General features: G+C 44.5%; 1 protein-coding gene and 1 pseudogene across 1 annotated transcript; both read left to right on the forward strand.

Annotated features, from left to right (window-relative positions):
• The first annotated feature begins 676 nt into the window (after nucleotides 1-676).
• Nucleotides 677-18,498, forward strand: LOC129149163 (ribonuclease 4-like). The gene is made up of 2 exons (XM_054716401.1): nucleotides 677-834; nucleotides 17,435-18,498. Exon 2 carries the CDS (start codon nucleotides 17,452-17,454, stop codon nucleotides 17,992-17,994), a length of 543 nt encoding a protein of 180 aa, XP_054572376.1. The 5' UTR covers nucleotides 677-834; nucleotides 17,435-17,451; the 3' UTR covers nucleotides 17,995-18,498.
• On the forward strand, nucleotides 14,991-15,389 carry LOC114229639 (angiogenin-like; annotated as a pseudogene).
• Nucleotides 18,499-18,897: the final 399 nt, after the last annotated feature.

Below are 18,897 nucleotides of genomic sequence, written 5' to 3' on the forward strand. Positions count from 1 at the left end.
TGCATTTGTATTCTTGTGTCATAAGTCAGGTTCCCTGGCTAACAGTCGCTGAGATAAACATTTGCGTTCAGGAAGTTTACTGGGAAGTGGGCTTGGGATCAATACCTATAGATGGGTCCAAAGGGAACCTAAGTGTGGGTCAGTGCTTAACTGGGTACTTTAGGTATAGATGGTATAATTCCTACTTTGGGTGCGAGAGGTTCCAGGTTCAAATTCCAGACTAGCCCCAGCTTTTAAAACTTGCTTTTCCTCCTTCAGGAACTTCTGAGAAAAGTTCTGTTCCCTGCCAAAGTTCTGTGCCAAACTGTTCTGCAAAGGAGAGGTGCACTGAAGGTAAAGCAGAAGCGGGCTGATGACTTGCATTAGAGACGAAATTGCCTGGCTTCCTGGGTTCTGGGGGCCTCTTTGCTCCGGGGAGCAGCAGTCCCTGACCCTTCGGGCTTTTACAGACAGGGCGGGTGTCCCGCATCCTGCAGTTGGAGCTGGCCACGTCTTTGCTGAACCTGTGTCGCCAATGCAGATCTCCAGGGTCGCTGGAGGGCTGGGCAGGGACTCTCCCACTGCGCCTGGGGCGGGGGCTGCTGTGGCGCCACCTCCGGAGGAGGGGCCCGGACGCTTGGGGCTTTCTCAGCGAAACTGGGCGTGGTACCAACTACCCAAGAGCCCGCCCCCCGGGTCTCTCCTACACACAGCACCCCAATCCCTTTAGTGCGCGCACACACGCACACACACACACACACACGCGGACCCCCCGCAGATCCAAAGCAGGAGTCAGAACAACATCTTCGCGTTTTCTACCAGCTCCCCGTTTTCTTACAAAGGAGGAAGAAGCAGGTGAGAAACAAAACTTCTCTTTCTAAGCCCTGCCCTTTTCTGCAACTTTGTTCCCAGGCCAAGATGGGTTCAATTTCTGCTCCTCCTCCTGCTTCGTGTCCTAACTTTACCAGGGGCGCTTTGGCTGGGAACCTCCCTTCTGAGCGGAGGTAACTGGGGAGAAGTTTGTGGGACCAGACTGGGAGCTGAGGCATGGAAGGAGGCAAAGTGCAGTTTTGTAAAGTTAGCGGTGGGGTGGTGCTACATTCCCACCCCATGTTTACTTTCCGCAGCTGGGCAGAGATGGGCAGCGCGAATGCCTGTAGCCTAGAACTCCAAGGGACCACCGCCTGGGTGGCCCAGGGAGGCCCGGACTGGGTCAAACCAGGGATTCTTTGCTGGCTACTAGGTTGATCGCCAGATTTATGGCGCAGAACTTGTTCAGTTCTTGCAACTAGAAAGGACATTTGATGCTTTCATTTTCTGTTTCTTCACCTCTGCCTCCTCACCCTTAACCCACCCACAGCCATGGCGGTGAAATTCTTGGAGACTCTGCCAACAGCCTCCTCTTTAAGCTTTCTTCCTGCACCATTGGGATCCTCAGCCTTCTTACTGGGAGACAGCACACCCACAGACACAGCACGTGGGCATGACATGACATCTTGGTTTCCAAAGGACAGTAATACAGTCTCAGCGCCATTCTGGGGACTAGGGAAATCTTCAGTTAGCCAAGACTCCCTTTGTGTCATTAAGGACCTTCTAATCAAGCCATAAATGTAATCACTAGAAACCCAAGTGATATAATTATCTGAACAGCAGGTGGCCAACCTCCCAGAACCAGCCTCAAGTATTCGTAGAGCTGCTTAAACTGCACAGCTACTAACTTTCAAGTTCAAGCTGTCAGAACATTTTTAAATATATGAGTGTATTTTTATTGGCAGTTGTTTCACATCTATTACAATCACTGGCAAAGATATAGTGTTTATTAATCACAGACTATAATTTCTTGTTACATTTTGAAACACAAATGGATAAGCACTTAGATGCACTTTAGTAAAATTGTAAAACTTTCTTCTCAAAAAAACCTCACTTTCTGTTTCCTCATAACCTCATTGTGCCAAGCTGAAAATAAAAAACAATTAGAATGAAAGCAACCGTTCACCATTCACCTGACTCTGCACTGTCATCTGTGTAGGCAGGTTGTGGATTTCCCCAAGGTTGCTCAGTGACATCCTGGAGGCAGAGAAAGGATGTGGCTGTGTTCAGAGGCTGGAGGCTGCTCCCCGCCATCACTACCAAACTAAACCCTGAGGCTGATCTGTCTGTGTGAGCTGGGCTGGTCTGGTGTTTCAGGCCATGAGACAGTTTGTGTGTGAATGTGACATTGGAGTGGAGTCCCTTGTCTCTGTTGTTAGGCGATTCACCAGAGAAGGTGTGTTGATCAAGTCATCTTGTCCCCAAGGCTGTGGGAGGTGGCTGTTGCCTCAGTCTCCTGGGACTGCTGAGGCCCTCAGGGTGTTGGAATGGGTCTGGCAGCCATCTTCCCTAACAACTGACTGGTTGATAACTTTTTAGAACTCACTTCTCAGTGTCTCTTGAAAAAGTGATATGTGATTAATTTAAAATAGGTCCCACTCTCAAATAGCTTGTCTGCCCACAAAGGACAGTGAGAATTTGGGCACTCTGCTAGGTGCCAGTAGAAGTCCCACTCTAAGGACATATCCTGTTACCTCTCTTTGCTCCTAAAATACATTGAACTTTGGTGTTTGGCAAAACAAAATGTTTTGGTCAGAGTCATGCCTGTCCCTCCCTCTCCAGAGGCTTCAGTAACCCCGAGGCACCCAGTACTGAGGGAAAGCTATTTATGGCAGTTTGCTTGGTCCTCTTCTCACTACCCCCAGCTTTTTTTCCTTTTAGCTCAGGATTTGGCAGAACAAATGTACTGGTCAGAGTCATGCCTGCCCCCTAACTTTTCTCCTTTTAGCTCAGGATTTTGTTGGGGATGAAGGCAAGCAGGGAGACAACGTGGAGGAAAGTGAAGCTCAGGCAGGACTGTGTCTCAACACAACTGAAAAACAGGGGTAGTTTGCCCTTTTTGGGTTCTGCATGCTGCCCATGTCACCAGAAAGGGACAGGACTTGGGCAGTAGGACTGGGATGTGTGGGTTTTTGACTTCTGCAGGAAAGAATTCAAGTCACAATCCCAGCTGATTTTGAGAGTATGTTTATTAAAGGTTAGAACAGTGACACAAAGGAAGAGCTTTGGGTAGAAGAAGCAAGGTCACAGTAACAGAAGTGACCCTAAACTGGGCTAAATAAACTCAGAAAAAGAAGTCACAGCAACAGATGTGAACCTAGTCTGGACTGCTAAAGTTAGGAAAGGAACTCACAGTAACAAAGTGAGCCTTTAAAAAACAAAGAAAGGAAAAGAAGTGAGCCCAGGCTGGGCTGCTCTATCACTGAGAAGGAAAAATATTCTTATGGCAGATATCAGGCTTGTGAGGAGCGACAAACCATAGGCACCTGGAGGTTCAGAAAAGAACTGTTTTATTTGCACTGATGCTGGCTCAGCAGAGTCCCCTCCAGAGGCTGAGCCCTGGTGTCTGGGTTCTGACCTTCTTTTAAACATGACTAGAGGCCTGGTGCATGAAATTCGTGCATGGGTAGGGTCCCTAGGCCTGGTTGGCAATCGGCTGATCTGTGGCGCATTTTTTTTTGGGGGGGTGGGGTGGTGGTGGTCTCTGCTGACATCCACCTTGGCCAGCCTGGGGCCTGTGGGCTGGGGACAGCTCCGGCGTTGAGCATCTGCTCCCCTGTTGGTCAGTGCATGTCATAGCGACCAATTATTCCATTGGTATTTTGGTCAATTTGCATATTAAGCTTTTATTATATAGGACTAGAGGCCCCGTGCATGAAATTCGTGCACGGAGGGGGGTTGTCCCTCAGCCCAGACTGTACCCTCTCCAATGTGGGACCCCTCAAGGGATGTCCGACTGCCCGTTTAGGCCCGATCCCAGTGGGATCGGGCCTAAACGGGCAGTCGGACATCCCTCTCACAATCCAGGACTGCTGGCTCCCAACTGCTTGCCTGCCTGCCTTCCTGATTGCCCCTAACCGTTTCTGCCTGCCAGCCTGATCACCCCCTAACCCCTCTGCTGCCAGCCTGTTTGCCCCCAACTTCCCTCCTCTGCCGGCCTGGTCACCCCTAACTGCCCTTTCCTGCAGGGTTGATCACCTCCAACTGCCCTCCCTTGCAGGCCTGGTCCTTCTCAACTGCCCTCCCTTGCAGGCCGGGTGCCTCCCAACTGCCCTCTCCTGCTGGCCATCTTGTGGTGGCCATCTTGTGTCCACATGGGGGCAGCTATATTGTGTGTTACAGTGATGATCAATCTGCATATTACTCTTTTATTAGATAGGATAGAGGCCTGGCACAGGGGTGGGGGCCAGCTGGTTTGCCCTGAAGGGTGTCCTGGATCAGGTGGGGGTTCCCTTGGGGCATGGGGCGGCCTGAGCGAGGGGCCTGTGGTGGTTTGCAGGCCAGCCATGCCCCCTGGCAAACCAAGCAGAGGCCCTGGTATCTGGAATTTATTTTCCTTCTACAATTGAAACTTTGTAGCCTGGAGTGGAGCCAAGCCTGGGGCTCCCTCTGAGGCCAGCAGCCATTTGTGTTGGGGTTAATTCACCTTCTATAATTGAAACTTTGTTGCCTTAAGCAGTTGGGCCCCGCCAGGGTGTGCGGAAAGCTTTGCTTCCCCTGTTGCCAGCAGCAACCCTGGCCTGCTCTCTCAAGCTCCATTCTGCCGCCATTTGTTTGAATTTGTTTACCTTCTATAATTGAAACTTTGTAGCTTGAGTGGAGGCTTAGGCCTGGCAAGGGCAGGCAGAAAGGTTGGCTTCCTCTGTTACCTAGGAAACCTTGCTCTCTGTTGCTGTAGCCATCTTGGTTTGGGTTAATTTGCATGCTCGCTCTGATTGGATGGTGGGCGTGGCTTGTGGGTGTGTCAGAGGTATGGTCAATTTGCATATTTGTCTATTATTAGGTAGGATAAGCTTCCAGGTATTCAAGGGTCTTTCCACACAAGTGGCAGCCTGGGAGGTTGGCTGATGTAAGAAGCAAGGGAGATTACAGAAGCCAAGCATGTGGTTATGGTGGAGCAAGTAAGGGGAGGGTTATCTGCTATTGGCTTGCCTTCTCAGTCTGAGTGACAGAAGTGAGCCAAGCAGGGACTGTTTTGGCTCACGGAAAAGTTAAAGAAAAGGAGTGCCCTGGGAGCTTAGGAGGAAGAAAGTAAAATTATGCACCTGAGGAAAGGGAGGCAAGGGTGTGCTCAAGGGAGAGCATTCACTGAGTCTTGAGCATTCACTTTATCTTGAGGATTTTTATGCGTTTTCTGTAGTTAGGAATTTTAGTGGAGTTCAATCAGAATACCATTTTTTTTCATGTATAAGACACTATTTTCTTTTTCCCTAAAATTGTTAGACTTGAAATCAAGTGGCTTCTTATACATGAAGTCAGACAAGTAGGGAGCCGTGTGGGTGGGTAGCTGCCCCTTCCTTGTCAAACAGGCTTCCTCCAATCATGAGCCTTATTGTTAACTAACATCAGCTGATGCCGTGATTGGAGGTGAAGGTGCAGAGTGTGCAGATGCAACTAAGACCAAAGTGTTCTGAGTCCATGAAGATGCCAAAAAATAAAAAGATAAATAAATAAAAATGTGTTCTGTTTTATGTTAAAATATTGATTTCTTAATTTGGGGTTGGAAAAATGGGGGTATCCTACACAAGGGGGTGTCTTATACATGGAAAAATACAATAGTAATCAGCTTTTTAGGCATGTCTTTTAACATGCTTCTGTATCAAATGAGCTTCTAGTGGGGTTTGAGATCATTTTCTCAGAAAGTGATGTCTGATTAATTTAAAATAGGTCCCACTTTCAAACAGCTTGTTGGCCCACTAAAGGACAGTGAGGATTTGGGCATGCTGCTAGGTGTCAGTAGAGGCCCCACTCTATGGATCCCCTATCCTGTTACCTCTCTTTGCTCCTAAAAGACATCAACTTTGAAGAAGAGACATAGAAAAACATTTTAGAAAAAGGAGAATAATTTTCAAGTTCAAACTGTCAGAACATTTTAAAATTATATGACTACTAGAGGCCTGGTGCATAAAATTTGTGCACAGGGCTGTGTATCCCTCAGCCCAGCCTGCACCGTCTCCAATCTGGGACCCCTCAAGGGATGTCCGACTGCCCATTTAGGCCCAATTCCAGTAGGATTGGGCCTAAATAGGCAGTCGGACATCTATCTCACAATCCAGGACTGCTGGCTCCCAACTACTCACCTACCTGCCTTCCTGATTGCCCCTAACTGCTTCTGCCTACCAGCTTGATCATCCCCTAACCACTACCCTGCCAGCCTGATTGATGCCTAACTGCTCCCCTGCCAGCTTGTTTGCCCCTAACTGCCCTCCCCTGCAGGCCTGGTCACCCCTAACTGCCCTCCCCTGAAGGCCTGGTAACCCCCAACTGCCCTCCCCTGCAGGCCTGGGTCCCCCCCCCCAACTGCCCTTCCCTGCAGGCCCAGTTGCCCCCAACTTCCCTTCTCTGCTGGCCTGGTCACCCATAAATGCCCTTTCCTTCAGGCTTGATCCCCCCAAACTGCCCTCCCTGCAGGCCTGGTCCCTCCCAACTGCCCTCCCCTGCTGACCTGATCACCCACAAGTGCCCTCCTTTGCAGGCCTGGTCCCTCCCAACTGCCCTCCCCTGTTGGCCATCTTATGGTGGCCATCTTGTGTCCATATGGGGGCAGCCATCTTGTGTGTTGGAGTGATGGCCAATTTGCATATTATTTTTTATTAGATAGGATAGAGGCCTGGTGCATGTGTAGGGGCTGGCTGGTTTGCCCTGAAGGGTGTCCTGGATCAGGGTGGGGCTTTCCTTAGGGCATGGGGTGGCCTGGGCGAGGGGCCTGTGCTGGTGTGCAGGCTGGCCACACACCCCCAGCAACCCAAGCGAAGGCCCTGGTATCTGGGATTTATTTATCTTCTATAATTGAAACTTTGTAGCCTTGAGTGGAGGCCTTGGCTGTCCAGGGTGTTCGGAAAGCTTGGTGTTCTCCATCACCGGGGACAACACAAGCCTCCTGTTTGCAGCCATCTTGGTTGGGTTAATTTGCATACTTGCTCCTGTTTGGCTAGTAGGCGTGGCTTGTGAGGGTAGCAGAATGATGGTTAATTTGCATATTACTCTTTTATTAGATAGGATATTTTTCAAATATTTTATCTCTATCTTGGATTAATCTGGCTCTAACTGTTTTTTGTTGTTGTTGTTTATTCCCCTGACCTCATTCGTTTTGGGGTTTGGCACTAATGGCACCACTGGGTCTTTGTTACCTATCTCCTTAACTAGGGTGATTTTAGCTACTCACTCTCTGTTTGGGGAGTAGAGGTATAAACCACCTGCTCCTAAGTGTCCTGATTAGGGAAGATAGAGTCTAATGTTTTATTAGCTGCTGTTGATTGCTTGGCCCTTTGTTTAAATATTTTGCCTCTGTTTTCCTTATTCTATGTGCCAGGGAACTTCCCTAGTTTTTTATTAACCTGCCTCATCCACTTTTCTTCCTCCTTAAGTCCTCAGGCCCTTCCAGTTACCAAAACTGTTCCTAAGATAGGCTCTGGAGCACCTGCCCAAGCATGTGTAACCCACTGACAGCTGTTTAAAGAGTTAATCTCTCCTAGGAGAGAGTGCTTTGGAACAGGGACCAATGCCTCCAAAGGGAAGGCAATCGTGGGTTTTTAGGATTTATCAGTAAGCTAGAAGCAGAGCTTTCCTGGGACTCTTGGAAGCCTTCCTACTCTGTCTGCCTTGATTGGTAACCATGACCAAACCCAGTTGTGCTGGTGAGCCCTGAGAGAAGCCAGGGGAATTTGCATGGTTGGGGTCCCCGAAGTGAGGTCAGAGAATGCATTTTTAGACCATGAGGGATAATAAAAAGACCTTGTGGCCTAGGTGTCAGCCACTGTTTTAGAAACTAAGACTGTAGAGATGATAAGATAATTATTCTTCACTCAAGGGGTTCTATCAAATGGAGAGACAATGAGATCAATTAACCATTAAAGGAGTGGTGGTTATCAGTGGAGATGATCAGTTTGCAGCTGTGCTACAAGGAACAAAATATTGGGGGTTCCTGATTAGTCTTTTGTGAAACGCTGAGAATGAAGTAAGGAGAAGCCCAGGAAATATGGCAAGAATAGTTCTGAGGGTTAGTAGCTGGGAGGTTGAGGTCAAGGGTAGTGGATACTAACAGCTGTCACATAACCTTCTCTACAAGTGCTTTCCTGGTTCTGTGAAATCTATGAATAACCTATTCATAGGTTATTGGCATGGCATCTTTCATGAAACAAAATTATGTGGGTAAATAGAACTGTTTACGGGAACAGCATTCTGCTGGGAGACCACATTTACTCTATGGGGTTCTTCCAAGGCAGTTCTTGGTGTTGGCCCGTAGATCAGAAACAACATCTTCTGGATCCAGGTCATATATGTGAACAATGAAACCTAGGTACTGTCATTGGCAAGAATAAGAACCAAAAACATAAGAAAAAGGGCAGCTTTGGGACAAAGGGCCATGGTTATCAATATAAAAATTGCCTCCCAGAACAAATCTCTAATCCACTGCAATTGGTAAATAGTGGATCTAGTCATACCCAGGAAAAAGGTGAATTTCTCTCTTGGTTTTCCATGGGCAGTGTCCTTGGTTTCCATATATCTGACAGGATTAGGGATCTTTGGAACTAGTTTCCCCACCCATTTCATTTGATCACTATATCATCAGAACCAGAAGGACCTCAGTTCACACAGCTAGAACCCATCTCCAGTAATAAAGAGGTGGAAACATCTTCAGTTGGAGGGACTTTTCAAGATTTTTGTAAGATTCTTACCACTGGGCAATCTATTGCTCTGTTTGTTTATCTGTACATTAGAGGCTCGGTGCACAAAATTCGTGCATGAAAGGGGGAGTCTCCTCAGCCCAGCCTGCGCCCTCTCCAATCTGGGACTCCTCAGGGGATGTACGACTGCCGGTTTACATCCCTCTCACAATCCTGGACCACTGGCTCCTAACTCTCACCTGCCTGCCAGCCTGATCACCCCCAACTGCCCCCCTGCTGACCTGCTCACTCCAACTGCCACCCCCCCCACCAGCCTTAGTGCCCCCAACTGCCACCCTCCCGCCGACCTGTTTGCCCCTAATTGCCCCTCCTGCCAGACTGTTTGCCCCTACTGTCCCCCCTGCCAGCCTGGTCACCCCTAACTTCTGCCCCCACCAGCCTGGCCGCCCCCAACTGCCCTCCCCCACTGGCCTAGTTGACCCAAAATGCCCCCCCTGTTGGCCTGGTTGCTCCACACAGCCTGCTGTTCAGTCGTTTGGTCATCCCTCACTAACCACCCTGCCAGCCTGGTTGCCCCATGCAGCCTGCTGTTCAGTCCTTACTATCGTGGCATCCCAGACAATTTGCCTATTCCTCTATTATTAGTATAGATATTATTTCTAACCACTTAGCTATTTTAATAAAGCAATTTTTTCCCCTTTTTAAGCCTCTGGGGTCAACCTATGAATTAAGAAGAAAATGAACCAGATTCTAAAGTTTAAAATGAAAGCAGATTTCTTTTGGGATTGTCTATATGTGTGTGGATGAAGGGAGATTAGTGAGACTGGGAGCAAGTGGAGGTTTAGGAGGGATTCCTGAATTGTGATAAAATCCCCAAAATCCTGGGGAAGCCATTTGCTGAAGGGCGTCTGGATGCCCCCAGGGAACAGGCATTAAATATGGCAGAGCAAGGAAAGAAACAAAAAGTATGCTTTTAGTTCTGTTTTCTTCTAATCTTCCCTCCTAATTTTTTCCTTTAAAAAATTTTGATTGCTCTTTAAGAGCCAAGTGGAACATATCCAAGATCAAAAGAAGGTATACTGCCAGGTTGAAGGGAAGAAAGAAGGGAAAGCGATAAAGGGAAGAATATGCATTGGGCATTATGCTTTCACTTTGAGGGGTATTGCCCTAGAATATATAAAAGTGTGAAGCTACATGTATGGAAATTATAAGAATAGTTCCTCATCAAAGACTGTCAAATTAACTCCCTGGTGTGTAAAGTTGGATGGATCTCTTGAATACAAAACATTTCCTGTAGAGCAGGGGTCCTCAAACTTTTTAAACAAGGAGCCAGTTCACTGTCCCTCAGACTGTTGGAGGGCCTGACTATAGTTAAAAAACAACTATGAACAAATTCCTATGCACACTGCACATATCTTATTTTGAAGTAAAAAAACAAAATGGCAAAAACACCCGCATGTGGCCCGTGGGCTGTAGTTTGAGGACACCTGCTATAGAGAGAGGAAGAGAATATTAATTCTTGTGAAGATTAAAGGCTGGGTTTGAGACAGATGATAAAGTTAGTCTGAAGAACAGTGGGGATATATCTCACTGAAAAAAAAAAGCTGACTGACACTTATGTGCTTGAATATGGAAGGTTATGTGTGAGTGAGTTTGACCACCAGATGTGAGGCTCTAAACCCTTGGCCTAGGCAGATTCACTTCAGCAGCACAAATAATCTGTCTCATACCTGTTTTCTCCCAAATTGATTTTACATCTTCGGTAATATTCAATTAGGATTTGGTAACTATTCAATTAGGATTAAATATTTGAATGAGCAAGTTGTGAATGGGGGAGCAGATATTAGAAACTGGTGGCCATGGTGTATACTAGCTGGGCTTTGGTTTCTGAATGTCTTAGGGATTCAAGATTACAATAAGCCTGAGAAAATTTAGCTAAGTTCTTACAGAATTAATGTGCAAATTCTGCAAATTAGAAACAAAGATTTTCATTTACCTCTCCAGACTGGGATGGGAGGCCTTCAATCTCCAACCAGCAATTGGCTTGTTAGGATATGAAGCTCTTGTATGGCATCAATCCAGAGCCACAATTAGAGGTGGTGTGGCTTTGGCTTATTCGCTGAGCCTTAAGAAATGATACACCTTGCCCGGCTGGCATGGTTGAGTGGTTGAGCGTTGAACTATGAACCAGGAGGTGAAGGTTCGATTCCTGGTCAGGGCACATGCCCAGGTTGTGGGCTCAATCCCCAGTGTGGGGCACCCAGCCGATCAATGATGATCTCTCATCATTGATGTTTCTATCTCTATTGTCACCCCTTCCTCTCTGAAATCAATAAACAAAAAGAAAAAAAGAAAGGAAGGAAGGAAAGGAGGAAGGGAGGGAGGGAGGGAGGGAGGGAGGGAGGGAGGGAGGGAGGGAGGGAGGTAGGGAAGAAGGAAGGAAGGAAGGAAGGAAGGAAGGAAGGAAGGAAGGAAGGAAGGAAGGAAGGAAGAAAAGAAAGAAGAAAGAAAGAAAGAAAGAAAGAAGAAAGAAAGAAAGAAAGAAAGAAAGAAAGAAAGAAATGATACATCTCAGTGAGATTGAGTCTCATGTCTTCTTATCATCTATTTCTTTCAAAAGTTGCCTTCTGCTACCAACTGAACTTATACAAACTTGTTTCTGTAATTTCACAAGACTTTTGCTAGTAAAACAGGAAAAGATTCTCCTATACTTAATGAGAACCATGGAATTTTATATTTTAGAGTTAGCAACTCTCTCATTCTATAGATGAACAAACTTAAGCCTTGAGAGGGAAATGAAGGCAATCACTAAAAAAAAATTTAAAAATATTGAGGGTCTACTGTGAGGCAGGCACTGTGATTTAACGTGAATGCATGGGCTCTGCCATCCCGTCGAGTGTACACCAGTAGGAAACACTGAAATGGAAACAGGTGATTGGATAACAGCTTGAAAATGGCACCCCTGAAAATTGGCAATAGGTATATCTTTACTTTGTGATATCCTTGTGGGCAGATCTTGAGCTTTATGTCTTTTACTTTGACATTTGTATCTAATGGGGTATCCTTGGTCTCAATATCTAAGCACAGAGTGTTTGGACAGACTCTAGACAGGCCCAGCAGCTCAGACCCCCTTCTTTGAAAAACAATATCCCCCAAACCTGTAGAGCATTGGCATCTCCAACAAGGAACCCTCATCTCCACTACAGCATGCAGGACATTGGCGACATTTCCATCCACCACTGCCACCTAATGACTCTTTTGGCTACTACAGCTCTGGTTCTACTTCCTGATTTTGAACTCTGGGTTTCTGGCCCCAGGCAGAGAGGTGTTGACTTGGTGACCCTAAGGTCTTGTTCCTTCTTGGGAGCTTGGGATTCTATGCCTTTGACGTTAGAAGGCAATATTTGTCTATTGAAGAGCAAGAGACCCAAATAAATCCAAATCAATAAACCTTTGATAAGATCTTCCACAAAATTAGAAAAAGAAAACACACCCAGAAGACTAAAAAGCACAGTGTAAATGTTAAGAGCTTGACAAATGGGGAGCATGGCAGGTCGGCAGCTGTGTTGAAGCAGTGGCCATGTATGAATACTTGTTATTCTTTTAGGGCTGGCTCTTCTATCTTCAGTCATGAATCACATTTTTGCTCATGTTCCAAGAACATGCTTTTGCTTGATTCTATTACTAATTGTAATTAATGTTCCTAATGGAATTTTTTTCAGCAGTTATTTATTTCAATATTGTGGAATGACCAAAAATTTTCTTAGTGTATAATTTGGTATTCTTCAACAGAATGCCAAGTTTGTTTGTTGTTTTTATGAAACAGACAAAATGTATCAATGCCAAATAATGATGAGAAAGAGTATTCCATTTTGCTCCCTCTCTCACATGCCTTCCCATGAAACCATCAGAACCCTGGATTTCCTGGTCTTTCTAGATTCACAGACATACTCCAAGGGCTGTTTAGTAATACTACAGGCTTAGAGCTAGAACCTGTGGCATCTTTAAGGGTATAAAAATACTTGACCTGAAAATAATGTTTATTGACTTCAAAGAGTACAAAATAAAGATTACTAATTAATTTAATGTCTGAAAATTTACATTTGTTTTCTTTTAATTTAGGATTTATATGAATTACATCACACTTAAGAATAACTTGAAGATCAAATTTTTCTCCCATTGTAAGAATTTCTTATTAAGTGTGATGGTTGATAAGAAATCATAGCCAGTCTTAAAGTAAATAAGTAGCTCATTCACAAACAATTTGAATACAAAATTACCGGTATATAAATAAGTTCCAAATTTTTGTGAAGACTCACTTTTATTATTGGATGTGGGAACACTCACATATATTTGATATAATGTGGGGGAAGATATGATGACTTTTAAAGGCTCTAAATGTTCTTTCAATTTTTCTCCAAAGAACTAAAAGTATTGTCAGAAACTACCTACTGCACACACCAAATAGTTTTCAGTTCCAAATCTTCACATTTCTTAATGCATAAAGTTTTAAAAGTTCATAAGAAATTTGTTTTCCATTTTGTTATAATCTATACTTGATTAATTCTATTTTTAATTACCAACCATTGACATAAACTCATGCTGCAGGAAGAAGCTTTCTATTTACTTTATGGGTATATTCGAGTATCTGTGACACACTGCTCTGGGAAGTGTGAGTTCTACAGTTTACACTAAAAATGCTAGAGAGATGATGACAGCAATCTCCTTCTCTTTCTTATTCTTCATTTGAGGAAGATGTTAAATCATTACAGCAAATTGTAAGAACTTTGACTTGAGGAAAAGTTCTGAAGGGGTTATCTTTGTTGTTGTTGTTTTATGTATATCACACTAGAGGCCCGTGAAATGGGGCCTAAACCAGCAGTCGGACACCCCTCATGCAATCTGGGACCTCTGGCTCCTAACCACTTGCCTGCCTACCAGCTTGATTGCCGCTGAACCACTCCCCTGCTAGCCTGATGGCCCCCAACTGCCTTCCCCTGCCAGCCTCATGGCCCCCAAGTGCCCGCCCCTGCTGACCTGATTGCCCCTATCCACCTCTGCCTTGGCTTTGTCCACACTACCATGGCTTTGTCCAAACGGAAGTCCGATGGTAGGAAGATGTCCAGTCTACCAGTCTAATTAGCATAGTACCCTTTTATTAGTATAGATAGTAACATCATTTGCCTATTGTATAACAGTCTATATAACATTTATAAGGGAAACTAGAAAATATTCTCTGAGAATAATCCACATTGTTCCTAAGAATAAGCTTGAATTCCTCTTTCAGTCTTCAGTAGAAGTTGACCTCAGATCCATTTTCAGACATTGCATTGATTTTTCCATAATCCTCTCTGTTTTTTTTCTAAATAATACATAATAATTCCACCTTCACCCACATACCATTAATTCTTGGAGAATTAGGTTGTCTCCCTTCACCTCAGAGCAAAACTTCATTCCTTATAGCTAGCTGATTGATTGACGTAAATACTTGGAATCCTGTCTTTAACAAACCTCTGATTCATCCTTCCTTGAGCTCAGGGTTTCTTACAGGTTTCTCTTTGACCTGGTCAGTGTGGCTCATTGGTTGAGTGTCATCCCATGCACCAAAAGGTTGCTGGTTCGATTCCTGGTCAGATCAAAACCCTGCTGTTGGTTTGATCTCTGGTCTGGGTGTCTATAGGAGGCAACCAATAGATGTTTCTCTCACATCAATATTTCTCTTTCTTTTTCTCTCTATCTCTCTCTCCCCTCCCTTCCTTTCTGTCTAAAATCAATTAAACATACTTTTAAAGTCCATTTTTTTATAGGTCTCTTATCTTATTGTTTCATCTCAGTGAACTGTAGCTCTTATTCCTTCCCCATGGATGCTACATCTCCTTTTAGGGAAGACTTGGGAATATCTTAATGGCCTCTGTGTGCCAGGATGTAGCACAGTGCCTTGTACCCAGAGGAACTTATGTAATGTTTGTTATTCAATTAATTAATAAATGAATTAGAGTGTGAATGGATATTGCAATGCTATGACTGATAGAAAGGTAAGTACTCAGTGAGTCTTAATGGATAGGAAATAATGGTTGGGACAAGAAGTTGTGTTCAGGAAACTTAGATTAATTTTCCAAAGGAATGGATTGACAAGAAATGTGAGATTAGTGAGGAAGAGAAATGAAAATATGTAATTTAAGTGACTGAGGATGCCTGACTCATGATGCCCCGTCCTTTTAGCCTAATTTGCCTTTTTAGCCTAATTTCCCCCAGCATACCTTTTTCCCTTGGCAGGAGCCTTTGTTAGTAGAGATGATGATGGGCCTGGGTCCCCTGTTGCTGGTCTTCATGCTGGGTCTGGGTCTCACCCCGGTGACCCTGGCTCAGTGCGACAATAGGTAAAGACACTTCCTGGCCCAGCACTATGATGCCAATCCAAGTGTCCACAATGACATATACTATGAAACCATGATGAAGAGATAAGGGCTGACTTCACTCTGCAAATACACCAGTAACAACATCAAGGTCATCTGTGAAGATGAGAATGGAATGCCTTACAGAAAAAAATTCTGAATAAGCAGGTCTCCTTTCCAGGGCACTACTTGCAGGCATAAAGAGGGTTCTCCTGGCCTCCCTGCTGGTACAGAGCCACAACAGGGTCCAGAGATATTGTTGTTGCCTGTGAACATGGCTTGCCTGTCCTTTGATTAGTCCTTTTACCATCCATAACAAGAAGGGCACTGGCCCAGAGTTGGCTCTGCTCTCCATTCCTGGCACTTCCCCAACACATTCCAAAACAGGGGTGACTACATTCATTGCCAGGGGCCCAGAAAATAAGCTGCCTGAATTTTTTTCTGTTTTATAATCCTATATAATAAAAGGCTAATATGCAAATTGACCAAACAGCAGAATGATCGATTGCTATGACGTGAATTTACCACCAGAGGGCAGATGCTCAATGCAGGAGCTGTCCCCTGGTGGCCAGTGCACTCTCACAGGGATTGCACCACTCAACAAGAAGCCCTGATCCAGGCTCAGGGCTGGTGAGTGCAGAGGTTGTGGCAGGAGCCTCTCCCTGCTCCGCAACAGCTGGACATCCCCCCCTCCCACTTGGTCTCCTGGACTGTGAGAGAGTGCAGGCCGGGCTGAGGGACCCCCCTCCAGTGAACCATTTTTGTGCACCGTGCTTCTAGTATGTTAATAAATAAAAATATATCTGAAATCAGTAAGAATCAAAGTCTTCTCATCAGTTCTTGGCCTATTTATTTTCCCCCATTTTCTCTACTCAGCTGCCCCCAGAGAGGATGGCATGAGATACACATGCCCTTTTCCTTATCAGTTAATGCCTTCTCAGTCAATAGGGAGGTAGAATTCCCCTTCCTGTGAGTGGAAGGATGGGTGTTAAATTCATCTTACAGAGAGAGTTGGGAAATTGCAGGGCTCATGGCTGCTAAGCAAAATTTTCATGAGAGGCAAATTGTTCTTACTGTCAAATAAGCAAATATTACTTTTACAAAAGTTAAACTAAAAGGAGTAGTGTATAGAACTAAATACCAACAGATTAATTAAACTTTATATCTACCTCTCTCTTAAACTTCCTTTTTCCTCTCTGTTTCTCTCTCTGTTTCTCTCTCTCTCTCTCTCTCTCTCTCTCTCGAATACATTCACCAACACACCAACACACATACACACAAACACACACTCCTGCATAAATACCAAAATTCACTCCTGGTACCCACCTCTTGTCTTAGGCAGGAGGTAATTTTGAGTTGCATTGACTAGACTGCTCCCAGGGTATTTTTGTGGTTATTTCATATATAGTTAAAAAAGTTTGATTACTTTCCATTATTTCTCATGAATCTTTTACTTTATCAATGGATGTCAGGCAACTGTGAGGTCTTTGGGAATTTATAGAAAGATCCCAAGCTTATCCTCTATTCTTCTTCATCTAGATTTGTTTTCAAGTAAACGCACCTTAGGTAAACAGACACTCTCTTTATAAAATACTAGAGGCCCGATATTTGTGCAAGGGTTTGCCCACGCACCTCCACTGCCTCACAGCCCCGCCTCCCACCCACTGGTCATTCCAAAAGGTCTAATTAGCATATTAGCTCTTTATTATATAGGGTACTAATCAATTCACAGATTTTATGGTTAACTTTCTGTAACCTAATTTCTATCAACAGGTGCCTGAATATTTTATTTAGAAAGTAGTTGTCAATAAATTACAATTATGAATCACTAGTTTTGCTTTCTTGTGAACATATGACTGTGCTGGTCATGGTATTCACAATGGTGCCCTCTCCTGCTGCCTACATTGCCTTGAAATGGGCCAATAGCCTTGCTTTTTCAATACCCAGGTTATAGATCAGTGTTCAGGTGCCACCAGGGAGAGCCCAGACTCACTGAAAGTATTTAAAGTTATGGAGGAAGAAATGGGAAAGTAAAATACTGATGCATACCCAGCATGTGAATCTTTCTTCCTTGACGTAACCTATTTCAACAACTTGATATCACTATCATTTCCTAAGATAGTAGGAAGAAGAGTTTTCCAAATCTCTCCTAATAGAAAATTTGCCTTATTGTAAAATTTCAAAACTCCCTTGGGAAACAGTGATGAGAAAAGTTGTGAACAGAGAAATGGGGAGGAAAGAGTGGACTGTAGAGTTGAGGAAATATCAACTTGCCATTCTCAACATCTCTCTCTGGTGCCCATTTGTTACCTTCTTTTCTCCTGCTCTTTGGTTTCTCTCCAGGCACCTCAAAGGTAGTGATGGCTCTCCAACGCTTCTATGGCGAGAACAGGGATGTAGGATTCCACGGTGAGACCAGGAATGAACGATTCCTTAGGCAACATGTGGACTCTGAAGAGACAGGTGGCACCGACTGGTACTGCAACAAGATGATGGAAACCCGGGGGATGACTTCGCCTGATTGCAAGAAATTGAACACCTTCATCCATGAAGACATCGGGACCATTAATAACATCTGCAGCACCCCCAATATCCAGTGCAAGAATCGCAAGATGAACTGCCATGCGGGTGTAGTAAGAACCACAGAATGCGCACTTATAAGACGTCCCAAGGACTCCTACTGCTCAGACAGGGTGATTATGGGAGGTAACCAGCCCCCCAAATGCAATTATAAGGCCACTGCCAGCACCAGGCCTGTGGTCATTGCCTGTGAGGGTAACCCCCTGGTGCCTGTGCACTTTGACAGGAGTGGTGATAGCGTGCCTGTGCACGTTAACAGGAGTGGTGATAGCGTGCCTGTGCACGTTAACAGGAGTGGTTATATCGTACATGATGAGCTTTAAATTATTCCTTGAATAGCAATGTGCAGTGCATTTGAGCTATCTCAGGCTCTGTCTCCTCTGCTTATGTCTACTTCTTTTTCTCTATATAATCCATTCAGTTAAATGCACCAAGAAGTTAGTGGAAAAGCTGAAGCAAAAAAATCCATTAACACTGGCCACTAATCCAGGACTTTTTTCTACATCATCACAAGGAGTGTTTTGAAAGTAACTGCTTTTTGGTATTCCCAGCAGTCAGCTGTTATGGGAAGCATTAAAAATGTGGAAACACGAACTGGCAAAATGAGAGCTCTGTCTGTATAATATGACAACCTTGTTATGTTTGGGTCTAATAAGATTAAGAAATGATACAAGGGACTTTCTTTTTCTCTTCCCAAACTTCTGAATCACGGTAGCAAGTAGGAATATTAACAGTGCACTAGATCATTAAGACTCACTCACTCTTCCTGACTGGAAAGGTTTTTCATGTTTCCCGTGTAATAAAGAACTCAACTATAGATCTGTGAAGATGGTGCTATGGTTCTTGTGTGGGATTTTTATTTTCTTCTTTTTTTTATTTTCTAGTTTATAAACATGCACCAACACCTTATTAACCTCATAAACTGGTCAATGACAGAAGCCTATTGGATCAATGACCATGACACAGAAACATTTGTGTCATTTATTAATGATAATTCTCACACACCCCCTTCTCCCTTTGAATATTTTGAAACAAATTTGGGATCAGAGATGTATGAAAAAGCTAAAGAAGGGAAATATGTATGTGAGACTGTGCATGAGTGTGGGCGTCTCTGTGTGTGTGCCTGTGTGAAAGGACTAACCTGAAAATACTTGAATTACGGTGGACATACATTGTTTACATTTAAGGTGTGCAACCCTATTCAGTATAATATGCATTGTGAAAGA

Source organism: Eptesicus fuscus, chromosome 5 (assembly GCF_027574615.1).
Source record: "Eptesicus fuscus isolate TK198812 chromosome 5, DD_ASM_mEF_20220401, whole genome shotgun sequence".
In the NCBI taxonomy this organism is placed as follows: domain Eukaryota; kingdom Metazoa; phylum Chordata; class Mammalia; order Chiroptera; family Vespertilionidae; genus Eptesicus; species Eptesicus fuscus.

Coding starts and splice junctions, on each gene's coding strand:
- LOC129149163 (XM_054716401.1), top strand. CDS start 17,452: ATGGCTCTCCAACGCTTCTATGGCGAGAACAGGGATGTAGGATTCCAC.